The 21,401-nt window shown below is 39.6% G+C and overlaps 1 protein-coding gene across 1 annotated transcript in view; it reads left to right on the top strand.

Annotated features, from left to right (window-relative positions):
- Positions 1-946: 946 nt before the first annotated feature.
- LOC107601195 (peroxisome proliferator-activated receptor gamma, coactivator 1 beta) overlaps positions 947-21,401 on the top strand; it is a 46,849-nt gene continuing 26,394 nt past the window's right edge. The window contains exon 1 of the mRNA XM_016293267.1: positions 947-1,128. Coding sequence (XP_016148753.1) covers positions 1,048-1,128 — 81 coding nt within the window. The 5' untranslated portion in view covers positions 947-1,047. The remainder of the gene's footprint in view (positions 1,129-21,401) is intronic.

Genomic DNA, 21,401 nt, shown 5'->3' with positions numbered 1-21,401 from the left:
TTGCTGCTGACCTTCGATGATCCAATTCAACCATATTAATAAGCAAAAATTACTCAAACTAACATTTGTTATTTTTTTATTGCTGAAGAGTGTTGAACTTTCTTCTTCTGAATTCTACTGTACAGACGTGTATTTACATTTCCTTCAGCCTGAGTATTTTGGTGTAAAATGGCTTTTATATTTGCCAAAAATAGAACTTTTTCTATCAAAAACAAACAAGCAAGCCCTGCCCAGATTAAAAAAAGAATGCAAAAGTAACGTAACGCATTACTTTCCATAAAAAGTAACTAAGTAATGTAATTAGTTACTTTTTTAGGGAGTAACGCAATATTGTAATGCATTACTTTTAAAAGTAACTTTCCCCACCACCGATAATAATAATATGACAATATTAACAGTGGCCAGTGGAAATATATGATTCTGATATATAATGACTCATTAAATTGAATGATGGCTAATAAGATGCACATAATTCACAAAGAATAAATAATTATAAAAACAAAGTTTTTACTATGATTAACAAAGCTGCAGAATTGATTAACAATTCTGTTAATGGGCCAACCAACGATGAATATTGGCTTTTGTTGAGATTTTGGGCACCATAAGCAGAATGCTGAAGCCCAAAAATGCTCAGCTGTGTTTACTGCATTGTGCACATTGGGAGATACTATAGTAAAGGATGCAACCACATACACTATGGTCAGTATATATTACCTGCACAAAGCATGGACTTTAGGCATTGTGAAGTAGCATCATAAATGAGTCAGAGACACTGTAATCTAGACAGCACAAGCAGGTTCAGTTACAGTTAGCAACATGCATCCTGCAGCATAGTCCCCACACATCCTTCTTCAGCCACCAACCTGTGTTTAACCCACCTGCACCTTGAAAGAATTCACTTTTATGCTGTTTTATTTAATCCAGCAATGAGTGGGAAGCACTGAGGCACCTCAGCACACTGCCCTCGGTCGGTTATAGATCCTCACTGCACGCGGGGAGAGGAGTATAGCAGCGCTCTCTGGCTCCTCTCATCTCATTCTCTAGAAGATGGCGGACTGCGCTTCACTGTTAGACGAGGAGCTCTCCTCATTTGTCTTCAATTACTTGACTGAAAACTCCGGCAGCCAGGTAAGCCATGCACCATTTCTGATGAAGCAGAAGCATGGCTATTTCTCCCCGGGTGTATTTTTGCACGTTACTGTCTGTGGCGCGATATTCTTGCATCATTTCAGCGATGCTGTCAGAGCGTCTCAGCCGGCGTCTGGGGTCCCTGGCGTCCGCGCTTCACGTGGAGCTCACAGGAAACAATGCGTTTACGCGAAAAGTGACTTCTAGACAAAGAATCGTTCGTTCGAAGTCTGCGTTGGAGGGCTAGCGATTAGACAAAGGTTGATAACTTCGCAAGCGGAATAGAATAAGTTCAGATGTGTTCATCAGTTTGCCAAAAATCACCAATTTCCCGGGCTGAGCGCGAGAGTATGTGACACGTGGTTGTTGTGGTGAACTTGACTCTAAGTTTGATAATATAGAAGCGCTCTGATTCATTGTGAGGTAGATGAAAATTCATATAGATCTGGAAAACTGTGTGTGTCAGTTTGACTGAGATTGTATTTTCTCAGTCTTTTTTTTTTTTTTTTTGCATCGCGTAGTTATTAATCGGTGCATATTACAACTACTAATGCAGTTCTTAAAGGCGATCAGTGTTTGTTTAATTCATATTCATAGCCTACCTGGCCTGCTTTTTTGAGCTTAACTGTAAAAAAGCTGTAAACCGAATGCATTGCCACTTATAAAGTTGAGAAACTGATACGCAGCACTGTAGGTCTTTACAAAATGTATACATATGGGTGTTATATATATATATATATATATGTGCATATCTGTATAATAGTGTAGAGATTCGCAATTGACGAAATGCATTGTTTTCGTAAGCGTTTGCGTAACTGTTACAAAACGAGCTTGATGCTAATCAGTCGTAGTCAAACGATCTGTGCATCATGTGCCAGTGTGTGCTGTTGATATTAATAAATAAACGCTGGGCATTTCGCACTTGTCATGTCAAGCAGGCAAGCGCAACGTGTTTATCTATAGATAGCCTACATTACGCGTAGCATAGGGAATCACAGTAGAACGCTTCAGAAGCCTGTTTTTAATCATATACTTTACACTTAGAGATTTTAGGTCAAGAATACGGTGCATTAATTTATTATTTAAAATTCAAAGTCTGGTACGTGCCGGTTAAGTATCATGTTCGTATCATCAATTCAGTTCGTGTCGGCTATGTTTACAAATCGCGCGCTCCGCGTAACGTTACTGTTACTGTGTGTCAGGTGTCACTGAAAGGTGACGACTCGTTTTCGGACTCCTGAACACATCTGAACGCTTTGAGGAAACGCTCGGTGGTGGTGTTGTCCTCTGTCCTTGTGCTCGTTTCGGGTTATTGTGCTGAGCGTGCTATCTGGTCAGTGTAATAGTACTCCATCCTCGTGACTGGAGTTATAGAACACTGTTACTGCAGTCATGTGCTGCTCGCAGACAGACGTAGTAGAACGAGCGGGGGGCGGGACCACTGACGCACACACTCCCTCCTCGGCTCGCGCATGTGACTGACTGACTGAGTGCCGCTGCGCAAAGTGGAGCCGTTCAGAATCAGATCACGACTAATAATTCACCATCCACGCACCTTTTTGATTTATAAACAGTATTTACATTCATGCAAAAATGCCATTCGTGCCGGTGCTTATTCGAGGAATAAACTATTGGATTTAGACTGTATAGTTTATGTAATCTCCTAAATTCTCTATCCAGTACAGCGTACTCCATGTTTTGTATTACGCGGAGAAATTTAAAGACCATCGCCCACTTGTTGCATTGATAATTAAGTAGAATATTGATTTTATTGACGAGGAATATTGATTTGAGTTTAAATTATTGCATGAGATGTATCAGAATCGAGAGATAAATAATGATTAGCCATCGTGTTGTTGTCACGCGTATTAAATGAATGCTTAAAATATTGATTTGAAATGGTTTATCACGTGATTAAAACATTTGGCTGTTGAATGATGATTGACCAATCAGAACCAAGAGCTGTGCAGTAAAGCTAATTGTAAATAGTAGGCTAAATACTTGTTTTCCACTCAAATATAAAAAAAGTGTCCAAGAATAATGATAATCTCAGAATAGCCAAATATCAGCCGATATTTTATCGGCCTGGCTGATATGTCGGTCTGTCACTAGTGCTGTGGGAAAAAAGACCTTCATGCATTCCATTTTCAGTTCCCCCCTCAGTGCATACTTATATTCTGCTGTTGACATTTACACATTTACTGCATAAAATCTGAACATTTTAAGGTTTTGAAATCCATTCCACTGCACCAGTTCTCAGGCGAGCTCGCAGTTGTCGTGATGTGCGCGGCACACTGCAGTACTATGTGTTCAGCTTCCGTGATATGGCTGAGTCACCTAACTTGACAGAGCCAGGCAAATGTATTTACACCATGAAATGAGTCCCTCCACCCCCAGCTCCTGTCAGTCAGCTGTGCCTCCCCCTCATTTCCACTCATAATTTTATGCTCATTTGAAATCATAAATATGCAGGGTTGACATGGCCTTTACGGAGAGTTCAGACAATTGACTCTGTGTCTGCTTGTTTACTGAAGCATTTTTTCTATCATTTGGCATATCGCTGTGAAGTTGAACCATAAAATCAAATCAGCGGCAATGAAACGATGATGCTTTAGATGTTCTGGTTGGAGTTTGCGGGTTGGAATTCACTTGGCATCGGATTTGAAGAAATTGCACATTTTTAGTCTATTCATTTGTGGTCCACTGAGAGCGAAAGTAAAATGAGATACCATAAAACATCACAGGAACATAATTTGATTCGGTTTTCACAGAAAGGCTTCACCTCCGAATGTGGCTCAATAAATTGGCTGCAGCCTCTGGATCGTCAGTTTATGTTTTGCTCTTTTCACTCCAATTACTTACCAGCGCTGTCTCATGCCTTGCTCGGGCACACTTGTATTTATTAGAAGGGCTGTTTCCTCTCCTGAAGCCCTAGAGGTCCATCATCTGGATCCTCCATCTCTCTTTGGGGACGTGAGAAAGCCTGGGAATGCTCTGTAAGAGATCAATGTCAATTTCGGACTGAAAGGGATAGACTGTGGAAAGACAGGGCCTTTGTATCAATAATGTACCCATAGTAATCCATCATCAGCTAAGAGCACAACTGTCATCAAAGGTTAAAAAACCCTTTCATTGAGTTGTCTGGCCATGGGACCAAGGGTAGGATGTTTTCTCTAACTATAGTCCTCAGTCTGCTGTAACATAAACTCTAGATGATCTGGATGACGGTCTATAGAAGTACATTCACTTCAGTGGTCTGTAATTGATGTTCATTACATTAACATTTATGCACATCGTTCGGCAGTAACGATTGTTTAAAGTGTAGTTCTCCCAAAAAATAAGAAAAAAATCGCTCATGGTGTTCCAATCCTGCATGCTTCTTCTGTAGAACACAAAAGGAGACATTTCGAAGAATGTGCTGGTCATTCATTTCCATGCAATTACCTGGAGATTTTGTTGCACGTCATTGACCCGGTTCCTGGTCTTTTAAGTGTGATGATTGAGTAACTGTCGGAGTTGAGATGTTTTTGTTGTGTCATAATGAAGTTATGTGAAGTTCGTTCTAGAACAGAATGCTGTGCAACAGGACTGTAAGACAAGCTCATCGTGAATTGCAGTGTTGCATAACTAAGACTTTGTCTCACAGCAATTCAAAAACGTCATAATTCAGTCATAAGAGAGTAAAAGTCCGTTCACACCATGAACAATAATTATAATGAGGAAAAAAAATTAACTTAAATGATTTTAGCAAATGGCTGCAATATAACAAAGAGTGAAAATTTTAAGGGGGTCTGAATACTTTCCGTACCCACTGTAAGTATGTGATAACTATTTTAGCATCCACACCAAATGACAGTAAAGTTATGTTTAATATAAAGCCCCGCTGCCGTTTTGCCATTTGCTCTATTTGATCTCTCTTGCTCATTCTAATTGCATAGATATGTTTTTATCATTCATAAGGCGGAAAAAGTGGTTCTGAAATTGATTCCAAGAGTATTGTTACATTGTGTTGTTATCGTTTAAGTTGTGGTGTGAACTTCTCTGTTCTCATACAATTAGAGCGCTTAAAACTTTATTCTTATATCGTTATTGTCCTTGGTGTGAACAGGCATATATGATATGATGAAAAGAATAGCCAGGATATTCTTTCCTTTTCTCGTCTTTCCTGGAATAGAGATATTTACAAGTTCAAGAACAACTTAGTGTGAATAATTGATCAGATTTTTCATTTTTGGATGAGCTATCGTTTTTGTTATGGAAGCAGCCATTTAGTTTTATGCTATAGTTTCTCAGTTTCTCACCTTGGAGATGTCTTGGCTAATAGCGCTCATTTTTTAGAGACCAATTAAAGCTTTCACTGCATTTTTATGCGGTATCCTGGAGAAATGCTTCATGCTGGCATTATCATGTTGCCGTTGTTTTATGTCTCAGCAGTTGCACACACTTATAAAAGCTCAGGTGTCCTAATCTGACCTCAGCTGAAAAAGAAGTTGCAAGCAACCTTTGCATTCTGGGACATATGGTTATATCTTACTCTCTGAAGCACTCACATGGCTCAGATTAGACTGATATGTGTTTTTAAGTGGTATAAATCAATGTAGTATGCATGAGTTTAGTAGGGCAACTGCAGGAACCATTTGCATGGATGCAGGTTGGCCTGTATATTTGCAAGCTAAACAAAGTTGCGGGTGTGTTATTCTAATACCAGATCAACCCCCACCTGTACACTGTGTGAAAATAAAAGCACAGAAAGATTTTTGTGTCAGATTCAGCCTCTCCTCTGGCGAGTGCATTTGAGGATTATATAACGCACACAGTGTTCTTTAGATCAAATGTACCTGACTATAAAACTCTGGATGTTCTTTATTATCTGGTCCCTGTCTTTAGATCTTGTAGATCACACACACACACACACACACACACATATAAGTGATACGGAGTGATTTGGCTAAAAATGATATCTTTTCAGCCTTTGATAGCTTAGTTGTATTTGTTCCGAAATGGCTTCAGAGGGTTTCAGATGAATCAGCGTTTGAATCAGTTCATAGTTTGATCCACTAAACTGATTCACATAAATGAATCGAATCTTCCAACTGACATGAGATTTTCAGGAAACTTACTGGCCAAATAAAAATCTCATTACAATCATATTAACAATTTTGCTCAGTTTTATATCACCAGCAATCAGTGATTACATTTCTGAACTATTATTATTATTGTTTTTAGATTATGCAAGAACTGAGATTCTTGTCCTATATTCAGGCTCGTTGTTTTTCTGAGTGTCAAGTCCTTTGTCTTATATCAGACAGAGCAGAGAAAGCAGGTGAGGGTAAGGAAATTTCCGCATGTTTTGAATAGGAAGGGAGTGTACTAATCTTACCATAGCAACATGACATCAGGGGAGGGCAAGCTCAGACTGGCAGGGACTCACAGTGGGCAAATGGGAACTTGTAGGCATCATAAAACGCAAGTCTATGGCGTAACAGCAGGTAACTGAAACATAGACCTGCTGTATAGGTGTGTCCTGCTAGCCTACATTTAAAATATGGCAAGTATTCTTCATATTCATTGTTAATTTAGTCATTTTTTGACTTGTTAGTATGACTAATCTGGTGGATACTAATTGGTGGTCTTGTGGATTATAATATGATCATAATTAAGAGCTGTTACCAAGCAGCACCTAATGACTCACGGGTACACAAAAGAATCAGCAGGATTATATGAACCCAGGAGAAAACTAGTACTCTATCTTTAGATCAGCTCTCCACCCATATTAGGCTATTTCCAGCCCATAAATAAGCCTTAATTAAATTTGGTTTGTATTCTGATGTAGATGCTTGTATTGTGGACTTATGAAGGGTTTCAAAAACACCTTAAAAGTACAGTGTGCAGCAGGACTGTAAGACAAACTCCCAGCAATTAAAAAAAACGTTTGTTACTTTCATCTTCAAATCTTTCATTCAGCTGTAAGAAATGGGAGAGCTGACTGAAGTCAGAGGAGACTGTTGGCTCCAATGACAGCGACGACAATACACAGTGTTCCTTCACAGAATGTTCTGGCTTGAGACAGTAACCAATCCAAAAGAGTCTGTTCATCGACTTCTGCTCCCTTTTGTAATTCAGCGAGCACCTGACTCTCTCACCCCATGAGAAAACTTGAGTTTCACCAGCTTCTCCAAATCTCTGTCACTGTGACCTAATTCAACAATGAACCTTTGCTTTGGAAAGCTTTGCCAACTTTTGACTGCTATTCTGGAGATTGTCAGTCTTGGGCAATTTCAGCTGTTTGTGTTAGTAGTTTGCTTTTGGAGTGCATGACCTTTATACAGTACACTGTCCAGTTTATTCACCTTTCCATTAATGCTCTGAGAACCGAACTTGAACTGGTTCTGATGCTGCATTAATTATTAGCACTCCTCCCTGCTGTTTCACTGTAGTAAAAGAACCTGAACCCACCCTCCGCCATATTCCGGTTTGTTTTGTACGTGTCAAACGTGGGTACAAAGAATATTTTGAAACACTAGCATTCCTTTCACTAGTGAGGACTTGCAAATGCTTGGATTGTAGACGCTCCCAAATAGGGCAGGGCTTTGACACAAATTTCACGATTCGATTCGATTGTCATTCACAAGCTTTCGATTCGATTCCCGATTCGATTCAATATCATTTGCCATTATTTTGGATATATATATATCAGGTACAGTACTTGCCAAATTTTCTCAAGAAAAAAAAATCTCAACTAATGCTGTAAATATAGACGGGAGTCATTCGGTACTACATTACTATAATATTGAAGGTTAAAATTGACTGATTTGTAAGCTATAGCCTACAACTGCTCAAATTACACTTAATGAAGTTTTTAAAATAATAAAGTTACAATTACATAATAATATTATTAGTTCAATTCGTTTTGTTTTTTTTAATAAAAATAAACATTTAAATGGTGGCTGTCATAAAAAAATTTGATTTATTCAAACATGAACATAAGAACAGTAAAAATTATAATGAATATGCTATATTGTGCATATATTTAGCAAAATGCCCCTTTCTACACTTTATTTTTCTGGCTGACTAATGAGTTTATGGTCACAGAATATGTTTGTTTCTGTTGTTTCATATTAAAAGCACCAAAGCACAATGCTTATTGCGATTTATTGGATGGGAAGTGCCCTTCAATGTTCTGTCCATTAACTGAAAACTGGCTAGACTAATCGATTCTTGGGATTTAAGAATCGATATCGTTCCGTAAAAATGAGAATCGATTAATATCGAGATATCGATATTTTTTTTTACCCAGCCCTACTCCCAAACAGGTATCAGAAATGTTGAAATAAGGAATGAGTGTTATGATGTAATCTGGTAAATATATGTGAAAGCAGGAGCACAGCAAAAAAAAATAAAAAATATATTTTTAAAAAGTAATATATATATATGTATTCGTTTATTTTAAAGTAGAATCAAGTGAGAAAAAAAACTTGATTCATGAAAATAACTTGTTATAAGCATTTTGAACCAAGTCAGTGCTATGGTAACTATGCTACTAAATGATTACCATATTTGTATGCATTTATATGGTACTTCAGGGTACTTGCCATTACCATGGTACTATTTCTAAAAATATTGCATTACTGTGGTACTTTGATTAGTGAATGGATGGCTGATTTTTAGAGGCCTACAAGATGATATTCCTTAAAGTTGCTGTATGTAGGATTGACTCCGAGTGGTTGAACTAGGTATTGCAGTCCAATTTCAAAATATTGGAGAGGGTTTTTTTCACCCGGCCCCTCCTCCTCAGATTTGACGCACACGCAGGTTGCCAGATTGACGACACCAACAGGAACGAGCGCAATTGACGATGAATGAAATGAAAAACGCTGTGTTTTCTGCCAACTGGCAACCCGGGGTGCCGAAATACAATTGGTTAAACTGGCAGTGGGCGGGTTTCACAAACCAAAACAGAGACCGACATTCCGGCCCGAAACGCACATTTTCAAAGGAGAATAACTGACTGTAGCATTGTTTTTCAGATAAACAAGTATGTTAACTTAGCATGTTTCTTACATATCTGCAAACATATTATGGTATTTTTATGCTTTAGTAGAGAGTCAAAAACTTACATACAGCACCTTTAAATTTTTACTTGCAGTATGGTTCCCTGATATGAATTATGAATTCACAGTTCCCCCATTTACATGCACAGTAATACAGTGATCGTCTAGGCAACAGTAGTGTCCATCTGTGGCTTAGGCAGCCCTTCTCAAACAGAGTGAGGTAAACCATCTAAGACAAGCTCTGGATACTGTAGTTGTTTATTACCACAGGGCAAAATGTCAGCAATCGCTAGAGAAAATTCCAGAGTCAGTTTTATTCTATGTCAAACACTTGAATTCTACCCACTATACAGAATGTGTTTTCCCCCTTTTCCATTAGCCTTTTTATGTACTTTCGCAGTACTCTGTGCTTGTCAGAGTCTCCCCTGATGTGGCGCAGCTGTGTGTGCCCCTATTTCTAGAATCTGTGCCTGGACGAAAGCAGGAGTAATCTCAATGGATTACATTAGCATTTTCATTACAGTCATTTGAATATTTGCTTTGCCTTTAATACCACTGCACCAGATTTATGTGGAGGATTCAGGACCTAACCTCTAGAGGAGGTCAAACCCATGTCATGTTGGGCCCTAAGTATGAAATAGAAGGTGTAAACCAGACCTAAATTTAGAAATATGAAGTTTACATATTACACATGTCATATTTTCACATCACAGATGAAGTAGAAGTCGGAGTTCTTCTCAGATAGAGGACCTCATGAGGAAGACAAACATTGCTGGAGGTACGCGGAGGAAGTTAACCTGCCTGTGATGGGTTATTGATTTCTTTGAATGTATTTCCCTCAGGTTATTTCACCCAAAGAAAACAGTTCAGCCTCAGACACTCTTTTTGTGACAGGTCTCTAGAAATGTGTTTTCTACTTTTCTTCTATCGGTCTTCAGGCAGGCTTTGCAGATTTCACACTGCAAAATTTGTGTTGCAGATTCACGCTTTAAGCTACATCTCAGATTTGAATGGATTTTATTGGAAAACTGTGCTTTCCAGTCAAATTCCCAGCTTTCAAGCGTAAATCCGAGTTTTTAAATGCCCATGGACTCTGGCAGCTGGCATGATGGCATACAAGAAGCCAGTCACATGACACGGGACAGTTGCCAACTGGTGGTAGCTCATATAATCCTGCCTACTTAGAAGTCGGGTCATGGAGGGGTTGTAGTGATGGTCTTTCATGTGAAGTGTACGGCTTTGTTTTGCTAGCGTCACAATAGAATTGTCTTTTGCTCTTGGAGTGACTGGAATGTTTTTGGGGGCGTCTCTTACGGAAGGGTCATTAGGATGGGTGAGGCACACTAGAGTGTTTGTTTCTTCTAGACGCACAAACCTAAAAAAGCCAGGATTGTTGGGGACCTGAAGAAGTTTTCATTCTCGCCTTCACAGAGCACAGTTGTCCGCACATCAACACTGGCTGTCTTTACGGACTTAAAGACAATGCTAAAATGATTCTAATGAGTGTCTGTTTAAAAATATAGAGTATAAAAATGTATGTCTAATTGCATGAGCAGGAAGTGTCTGTGTGCAAATGAATGCTAAAAACGCCACCCTGTTTTCCAATTGCAGAGCTCTTGACTCGTATAAATGCATCCTACAATTCCTGACGCCCACTAATTCACAATGACAGAAAGCCTAAAGATGTAAACTCCCACTCGCTACCACAAATACATCAAGTTGCTCTTAAGGTGACACAGAGCTTTCCCGATTTAAAGGGTCATGAAACCCCAGACTACTTTTTCTGAGATTTGAGCAGAGGGGTTTGTGTTGCACATCATAGAAGACAATGTTAGCATCCGATAATTTTAACTGTTGGAGAAAACTGGTTAATTTTAAGCTTTTTTGTGCTATTTTCATCTTCCGGGTTTAATATGTAAAGCCTTACACAGGGGTTTGGGAATCAGACACTGCTTTTCTTGCATTAAAAGCACATAGGGAGAAGAGAATAGACATGCACAGTTCACTGCTATCAGTGGAAGGTGCCTGAGGGAGCCATTAGTAGAATGGCTTGGCAGTTAGTGCCAGAGAAGATGCGCCCCAGAGGTCCACCTCAGCTGGGACTGACCGGAACACTGGTTGTACGCAGAGGACAACGACTAGTCAGTGCGGTGACGATTGGAGCTGTGGCTGGGTGTGGTAATCTGCTGACGAGTGGGGTGATATACTAAAGAGGCCTTGAAGATGAATTACTCACAGGCCATTTCTACTCGCGTGGCAAAGTCCCACTGAGCTTTCACAACGCGACACTGCTTTGCAACCGCTCTTATCTCTTATATGGGCACGGGAATGAGTCCATATTGTTACTACATGTTCAAACACAAGCTGTGAGTTGTAAAAAGAGTGAAATAGATGTAGGGCCCCTATGATTTTGGCGATGCGGAAAACGCGGATAAAATCACAGAATCCAGTTATAAAAATGGAATTTACTGCATAATGCTGAATGTCATGGACTTTGTCAAATTTTGGATGAATAAATCAAAAGTAGGTCAGTACACTTAAATCAAAATGTGATATGGGCTAGTGTTTGTGAATATTAAGCTGCAAAAATACTATTTAAATATGAATTCTGCGTGTCTCTGTGGGAATGAATGGTGCAGATGTGAGGTTTCGTTTACTACACACATACTGAAGCACGCATGACTCTCACTGGGGTTTCAGCCTCAGTATATGAGTACATGAGCACATAAACACAATATCTAGAACTGCTCTGAGAGTCACTTCATGAGCATTTTACCATTTCTTTTGAGAAAAACTATCATCATATCATATACAAACAGAAACTTAAAGGTCTTCACAGCAACCCCTCAAAATAAAAATGTGGTTTAACTTGAAGAAACTGTGAGAAATATATTACTTAATGTAATGATAGTACTACTACTACTAATACAATTTTTGTTAAAACATAATTTTTTAAGGAATATATTTACCAGAAAAATTATTTACCGGAATTTATTTATCAGAAAAATGTAAATACACATCACAGTATTTCTAAAAGAAAAAAAAAATTATTAATAAAATAATTATTTTGTAAAATCAATTAATTAGAGATGTTTTTGATTATTCAAATTTAGTGAAATCATTAAAATGGAATACAGAATATTAATGGAAAACACAGAATTTTGTAAAAATAAAACTGAATTTTAGAAATAGATCCTTAAAAATTAGCAAGTTTCATGGTTTTTATTAATTAGACATGCTTTTGGTTAATATGTTTTATTTTAACGATTAAAACAGAGTCTAGTTTTTCTAAAAAAAAAAACGGAATCCAGAAAAATGACAATGGAATTTGAAAAAAAAAAACGATTTCATAGGGCCATATAGATGCAATGTGAGCAATTAGATGCAATTATATGACGAAACATGGACAGGGAAGTTGAAAAACTCAATTTACTTGGGTCATTCAGACATTGACACTTGCTGGCGCTCCAATTACCCCAGCGTGAGCAATCTAGATGGCCGCAGATTTAGTCTTGTTTGGAAAAAGCTCCCACTGGATGTCCAATCAGGTGAACGTGAGGTCAGTCAGTCATTAGACGGAAGAGATTCACCTCACAGCCATCTTGTATTATTTACTGTGAGCTTTAGAGGTGTGTGCAGCTTTCGTCGCAAAGCCTGATCCAGTTTGAACCTGCCTGTCAGAGATTTACTGCAGAGCTTTTGAAAATGGCAGAGTTTTACACGGTTCTGTGGTTATAAGAAAAGGGAGATGGACATTTCCCATCCTCTCCAGGGTCAGGTTCTTTTCAAGGCCAAATTATCATCATTTTTCAGATGCAGGCTTGGGATGAAAAGGGACGTCACTGAATGAGGGGGGGCAGATGCATCAAAAAGAACAGGTGCTTCATAGCCCTTCGACTTTTGTCTGGCAGATTATATTTACATGTGTTATGGCTCCCTATAGCAGGATGTAATCTGGCGTGATTGAATTTGAAGGCACGGATTGGGACAACAGAGCAGGGAATTGGTTGTTTGTGGAAACTCAAAAGACCGTCCCCTTTGATCAGACAGCTGTGAAGTTCAAAGTACCCCTGCTCGTACAGAAGAGCACATGTTCTTTTGCACACGATTAGATAGCAGATGCATCGATAGAACATGAAGCTTATCATTGGCGTCTGTTTTCGAGTCCATTGACGCAATATTTATTGGATTTCACCTTCTCCCGGGGGGCTCTGGAGTTGTCGCTTTGAGAAACGAATGCTCTTTGTCTCTATTTGACTCAATCATGTACTTATTCCTAATATGGTACTGTGCGAACTCCAAAATCACATGCACGCCGACAACGACACGCTCAGGAGGAAAGAACAGCATCTGTTATGACCCTGTGGCATTCACCAAACATGGCAGCCGCTGGATTTATTGCACATCAAGCTTTTGCTGTATGTGTGCTTATATGTGCAAGTCTTGCATCTAGGGTTGGGAAACAAGTATTCTTAAGTTTAAATTAAAAAAAGAAATAAAACAAACTTATATTAAACTTTGAAATGATCTTCAGGCAATGAAATTTCATTTGGCAAAATATTTATTCCTTACAAGTTCTTAAACTTTTGATGGAACCGTGAAATCATTAAGTGGAATCTGAACTGGAACAGTTACTTTTACTTTTTTCTTCAGTTCCTATCCCTGCTTTTGTGCGTTGTATTACAGTCTGATTTTATCTGCATTTGTTCATCATGAGATTCAACATGTGGTTGGTGGGGTTTTGTGCTTGAAGTCAGGTATTGTTGATGTAATACTGGAATCTTTCTCCTTGCCGTGCCAACAGATTTGGAGAGATCTGTTACCCATGTAGTTCCAAGCCGGAGATCCTGATATTTGCACCAAAAAGACCTGACCTTATCCAGAAGGAATGCTGAGACTAACACTGCGGGTTGTCCAGGGATATGGAGTACTAAATCCGATGTACTCACACTCACACTGAGGAAAGAGTGCAGGTGGCAGACCAACAGTCTGGCTTTAGAACGATACCTGGCAGCTTTTGATAGACTAACAAACACCTAAAGCATTTAGCATGTGGATCAGAGACTCAGGAACTCTACATTTATACTCATTAACATATTGTGTTAGGGGGAAAACATTTGGGCTTTCTGATTTTTGACAAATTTGGCCACTAAAGTATCAGATTGGAAACGAGGAAGATTACATGAACTGTATAGCTACACAAATGTCTCTAAAAATGTGGAGGAAGGGTTTGTCTCGTTGGGCTGCCAAAAGGAGAATTAATAACAATTTGTCAACTGAAGCAATTTATTCACTTGGAATTAGTGTGGCTTTGAACTGTCATGGTTGAGTACACATAGTGTAAAAGCTATGAGGGGCCCCCAGACCTTGCACTACTCACATAGCCGCTTTGCCAAATAATGAGTTTCAAGTAATCAAAAGAAAAAATATCAATACACTTCATCTTTAGGAGACACATGTGAAGAAAGAAGTTCTTCTTGAAGGTGTTTCCGTCATAAGATGTTGGACACATCCTAGAATATTTTTGGCTTTCCTGCAGTTATAGTGGAAAGGAAAATTGTGGAATATTTGCCATTACAAACATTCCACACCTATTTGGAAATTCTTCCGAAAATTCTTGTCTTCAGGAAAGAAAACAATGAAACGGGTGAAATTGCTCGCCTTATCCTCTCCGGGCAAGAACTGTCAGATAAAGAGGCAGATCAATTGTAAGTTAATGGTTTGTTGTATCCTGTGTAGTACAGTATAGGGTTTGCAAATCCTTTGGGAAAACGATTAACCTTGCAACCTTGAAATTGCTGTTTCACCTAGTAAGAATGCAGCTGAAAACAGGAGACAGCCAGTGGTATTTCTATGGGCTGATTCCTAGCGCTGCATCTGTTACAACCTTCAGTGCCCCTTCTATTCGGGGATTGAGTCTAGCGCATGTGTTATGCTGGTGTAATTTCCTTGACATGACATCTCTCTCACATCATCACAGAGGGAAACTGAAGTGGAGGAATCACCCCACCATAATTACCCTTAATAACACTAATACATTAAAGTTCAAATGCAGTTTGTTTTGACCACTAACACATTCCACCAGTCAAAAAAACTGCAATGCTGTGAGCATCACCACCAGTTAGTTGGTTAGTGCTAAGCTCTGCTCAATTTCTTGGAAACATGCACTGGCAGTCTGTTAAGTATTTCAACCTAATATTTATTGGAATTAAGCAAACAATCAGCATTGTTTAATATTTGCTCAGATTCAGAGACGAGCAGCACGTGAAGGCCAGAAGATGCCACACTTAGCTTACAATTCATGTCAGAACATCGCATGGTAACAAACTCTGTTTGCTGCTAAAGCAATGGCTGAAAGATGAGGGCTGGCAGATGGCTTTGCCTTCTGTTTGAGCATTAGGAATTCAGGGTGAGTCATCTTCCCGCTTCAGAGCTCACCCAGAAAGCCAGCGCAGAGATGTCCCGTGGACCACTCAAGATTTGCCTGAAGACCACATGCAGCAGTGCTGACTCAGAAATCCAGCAGTGAGTATTTGGGGAGAAGGTTAAGCAAGCTAAACACTGCCTCATTGGATAGAAAAGTAACAGCATGGATGCAGTTGCCAGGCAGGTTTTCTATGAATTAACTTTGCTCCAAGGTCACTTGTTGATGGCACAATGGTTTTATTAGCCAGCTGATGGGCTACCATCCTGTTTAGCTTACACCCCAATCAAACATACCAGAACCAAGTTCTGTAATCAAGTTGTTCAGAAATACTTGACAGTAGCAGGCAGGTGTGTTGGAGCAGAGTTGAAATTGAAGTCTGCAGGATAGTAGCCCTCCAGGAGCAGGGTTGGCTATCCTTGGTCTATGTCATTAGCATGAATTACAACATGGTACCTTGTTTAGGCAGATGTTTGTGCATTTACAGTCTCTTCAAAACATGACTGTGTCTTAGTTGACTTAAATAGCCAAAACAGCATATTATATATCCACAGTGGTCACAAGTTTTACTTGTGACTAGGTCTGTTTATATTTCTGTATCACTTCCTTAATACAACCTCTCACATCAGAGCACTGCCGCGCACTTCCGTGTGCGACTTGAACAGCTGTCGGAGCACTGTCCTTTCAACCATTGGATACAACAAGCAAAGGTCACTTCAGCATTTCGGTCTATTCTTGGATTTCAAAACAAACCCTGTGCTTGCAGAGTGGCCCCCTAAAATAGAGATGGGAATATTCTTTACCTCAATTTCTTAGCCAGCAGTGGGAGAAACTGGAGATCAAGATTAATGGCGGTAGCCATGACATTCTGCACGACTTGTTCTTTTGTCCCTTTGAATACCCACCATGCTGTGCATAGCCTGGTTGAATTCAGGAACTAATGTTTAACTCTCTCTCGCCTTTTTTCACTTCACTGCATTGGAACATTTCTCCTAAGGGACCACTGCAGTGGAAATTTCTTCCCCATATTTAGTCTTAGAGATGCACACTCACTTATTGGTACAGTCGAAGGTGGAATTGGGGGTTCTTTATCCGAGGCAAAGGCCTACGGGAGAGTGCCACTTACTATGAGCCATGGTTCTCTCCTTGACACTGCAAGTTTATGTGCATGCTCTGAAATAGACACCAGGCATCTATATATAACAGCTATAAAGTGTTCTACATCATGTCAAGGCACATGTTGACTGCATGGTTATGTGGAGCAACTGTTTACTGAGGATTTAAGGGTTTCGACTGGCCCCTAGTGGTGGTCATGAGCTGATATTGGTTGACCCAGACTCATGACCTTCGCAACAGATGGAAAAAAGGCGCATGTAATCCTATTAACCTAGTGTTATCACAAAACACCCATCAATGTAGCATGCATCATCTGAATTGTGCATGGTCACTGCAGACCTGCATGAAATGCTGCAGTAGTGTGTGAAATAAGGCTTTCTTGCTGTGATTCCCAAATGGGGTCGGTGTTTTCTGGAGCAAACCTATCTAGGAACACGTTTCAAGTATGAAACATGCATCATGGAGAATAATGCCAAGGACAGAACAGTCTCAGGTTAACCTTATTACCAGCTTGCAGGGAATGGTCACTCTAGACGGCCACTTATATCCCGAACAATGTCTTCTGCCCTCACGCTCGAGCAGAGTGAGCAAGAAAAGCATTTTGATTTAATTACATCTATGCACGTCTACTAAGAGCTCAGACACTGACTGCTCCCAGTGAATTAGAAACAAGTTGGGTTGATGCCATCTTCCTCAGGCATCGTGATCTGTCTGGCCACCCAAGTCTGAAAAGACTAATTTTGCATCTTTGCCTCCCTGCATCTACCTTATTTTTTAACTTTCTCTCTCAGGTGTAATTGAACATATTCCCTTAATCCGTCTGTGTCATCTGGACAGATTGAACACATTAGACACAATAAGAGCAGCTCTACCTGTAATCCAGTCTGAGCATTTTGCCTTATTTTACTTTCACATCTTTATCAAAGTCAAAGTGGTAATTTGTAATCAAGGTGAGTCTGATATTTCTCTCTGGTTGTTTGAATTACCTAAGATACTGCCATCTGGTTTCTGCCTGGAAACAGTGCTTGTATTGTCCTGCAGCCCCCCTCACCCACAGTCGTGACTGCAGGTAAAATGACCTCAGTCTGAAGAGCAACGGACCCCCGTTGGAGATAATGAAGGGTTGCGCACCTACAGTCTTGTGACAGTCTCTGCATTGCGTTGCAGGAAAATGTGACACCAGTCAACAACCTTATACAATGCTCTGAAACCCGAGCCTAGTGCTCTCATTGTGTCAGTGAAATGGATCCAGGTTAGAAGCAGAGGAAGAATTGCTGACTACCTTTTGGATCTCCTGACGATTTCCCAGTTATGTTTTTTCTTGTACTGCAGGCATGCATTGACTTCTAATGTATGCGCCTGTGCCTATATTTACATCAGTGCTGGGTATGCTTTCATGTTTACCGGGGTGTGCATATTGAACTGTGGGTGACCTTGAGAGCTTTGGTTTAAGAGAGACTGAACATCATCTATTTAAGTCCCTATTAGCAGCCATAGTTAGAACATGAATATTATGTATATATATATACAGTGGTGTGAATATATATATATATATATATATATATATATATATACACACAATTGAATCGGATTTGGAATCGGAATTGGATCTGAGAGGTGGATTTTCAGGAGATTAGCAGTCCCAGAATTTTTGATGGCAAGTTATAAATAGCCTTCATGTATGATATAAACAAGACCTATAAAACTTTTTTTTTCTTCTTTTTGCATCTTGGTCTTAGGTATCCTTTTGTCCTCTGTCTTTTTAGTTTACGTGTACAATAGGGACAGATGTCTTTGGTAATTGCTGCATCAGGAGACATTATGTGATTTGTCTAGCTATTTTTAAACACAAGAACTTAGCTGATCAGGGTCATACGAAAACCCAGCCTAATTTTGCAGTGCTTCCAAGACCGTCTAGTTGACTAGACATTTACCAAAGAAGTTGTTTTTGAAAATGTCTAGTTTTTCATATCCCTACTGTTTTTTTTTTTAAATTGCAGGACTACAGAACAGATTAATTTCTTGGACACTGAGAGACTATGACACAATGTTGATCTGACATGATAAGAATAACACATTTCCTGAGCATGAGAGTAGCTGCAAATTAATAACAGTTGCTGTGATTTTCTATTAAGTGCTCAAGAATCCCTGTACCCCTCCCCGTGGTCGCCCACTCTCCGAGATGTCTTTATGGAAGAATGGATGCTGGCAGCAGCCTGTCCTATTAGGATTGTCTTCTAACCAAAACACCTATTTTTAGATCTCTGTTCTTGAAGGAAATAGATATCAGTGCTGATATTCAGGCAGAAAAATGCCAATAAGTTATGCACTTATGGCCCCTTTACCAACCAGCTCACACATACTTTCTCACAGTTTTTTTCCCCTGCACACATTATGCAATTCATGCATTCTCTATATATGTAGTACCATTTTCCAGCCAAATGATTGGTGTGGTGCAGCATTACCATATTTGATGTCTAAGAGACAGTGGTAATTTTTTGAATACCTCTTTTAGCTCTTCTCAGAGGATCATTTTAATTAAGTATGTTATGAATATTATGTTATCAATTTATGCATAATATCGCCCTGTCATTCAACTGAAGTACATAACACCTGAGGCCCTCATGGACCAAACTCTAGAGACTACCAAGTCGGTATGAAGATGTATGCAGCATTATAATGAACCATACATGAATTCATGTTTTTTTTTATTGACTTACAGAGGTAACACTTGACCAACTTCATAAACTGTGCCAGAGTGATCTCTTGAAATATTTCTAGAGATTGACTGATTGATTTTGTTTTTTTGTGCTGCAACCAAAAATTCCCACTTTCTTGTGGCATTTTTTTTTATTAACCCTTGTGATGTTTGGCCTCTCCTAACTTGTAGGTTTCTTATTACACCTCTAAATCTTGTTAAGGACTTAACAAGCATGCCTTTAGTGTCTATGGATTATCAAGTGATGTCAGTTAAGAATAATCAGGCTGAAATAATGACTGTCATGCATTAGAAAACACATGTGACAGGAAGAACATGTAGATCAGTGATAAGTCCAGAGATGGAGCATTGATGGATATAAACTGAATGTAATACATCTTGATTACCATAAAGCATTGCTTGCATAATTTGTTTATAAGGGTGTGATTTCAAACAAAACATTGATGCGTTCATTTATAGTAGTGCTTTTAATGGATCTTCTGTCCAGCTGGGATTTGAACATGGAGCCTTTAAACATTTAAGCCTTTTTTTCCATTTCCCATGTGAATCTAAAATCACAACTGAACTGGCAGTCTATCAAAGCCCTGTCTCTAAGTACAGAATCCGCTTTCTAATCGGATCTCATTACTGTCCAACCTGGCTGAAGTGGGGTTGCACTCGAGGGCACTAGCACTCAGACTTTCTGCATAATACCGTCTTACTCGGACCACTGACGTTGTCCTTGGTTTGCATTTGATACCCGTCTCAGCCGAGAAGATGTAGACTGAGTTTGATGGCTAATCTGAAAACAATTAAGCAGGATTAAAACTGGCCTCTGTGGCTGTTAGATTGCCTCGCAGAAAACTTCCAGGACACAGACTTGTCAAAGCTGATGTTGAAATGTTTTTCACTGAACAGCTCAAGATGTTTTATGATGAAAGCTATACAGCGAGTGTTGATGCAGATTTGCTGCGGATGTCTCTGATGGATGTAGACGGCTAATGTTTCTAAGCTGGATTTGAGGAGTGGAATATCTGAGAAGTCAAAAGAGAAATTTAGAAGAAGTGCAATCTAAACAGCCATGAATGGTCTAAATCCAAATGTAACACTGTCAATCCCACTGACTCAGAGGCTTAAGGTTAAAATTGTCAAATTTACAGTAAAACTGAGGCGCAAGTTGAATTTTTGTCATTTTTGATTGCATCAACCAATGTCTCAACTGTCGATTGTAAAACTTTGTCTAGGAAGTTTAACAGAGTGTGTGGAAGTTTACTACATGGGGATTGTTAGCAAAGGTCTGAAGGATGAATGGGTTCAATAAGCACTCGATTTAAAGGGCTAGGCTGGTTTCAGAATGGGGAAGATAAAGGTGGCCTGCTGGGATAGCGAGGTTGTGGACACTGCAGACAGTTAATTCCTAGACGGATAGAAAAGAAAGGCCAGACCTGAGACTAAGGTGTCATGAATCTGCCTTTTAGCAGTCTCATTCAACTGTACATGAGTGGCCCAGATCTTCCTTTAACTGCCCTACTTCAATCGGTCCGCTGTTAATTTGGTTTTGCAGTATGGGTCTTGGCGGAAATCTCCTCTAAAGACTACATGCGAAGAGCTAATTTAATCGCTCCTGTTTCAGGCGGTGGGGTGCGCTACCAATTTGGGGTTTCATTCAGGAGAATCGTGGTCAGTAGTTTCTGTTTACTACAGTCTAACATCTTTATTTAATTTACCGTCATGTGGGTAAAGGGTCAAAATGTCAATAGAGGTCAACAGGATGAACGCCGCACCTCATGAACCCATTGCTACTGGTGAAATGGTGCTACAAAATCCTTCCGGTTTGAGGCCTGCTAGCTACTACACCCAAGTTTTTAATGGATTGAGTCAAGAGGGAATCCATTTAACAGCCCAGGCAGGACGTGTCTCGAAGGGCCGCCTGTGTGCATCTTTGTTTCTGGGGAAGGAGGCTTAGGAGAGAGCCACTAGCTCC

Source organism: Sinocyclocheilus grahami, unplaced genomic scaffold (assembly GCF_001515645.1).
Source record: "Sinocyclocheilus grahami isolate Dianchi unplaced genomic scaffold, SAMN03320097.WGS_v1.1 scaffold301.1, whole genome shotgun sequence".
NCBI lineage: Eukaryota > Metazoa > Chordata > Actinopteri > Cypriniformes > Cyprinidae > Sinocyclocheilus > Sinocyclocheilus grahami.
This window is presented reverse-complemented; position numbering and strand designations above follow the sequence as displayed.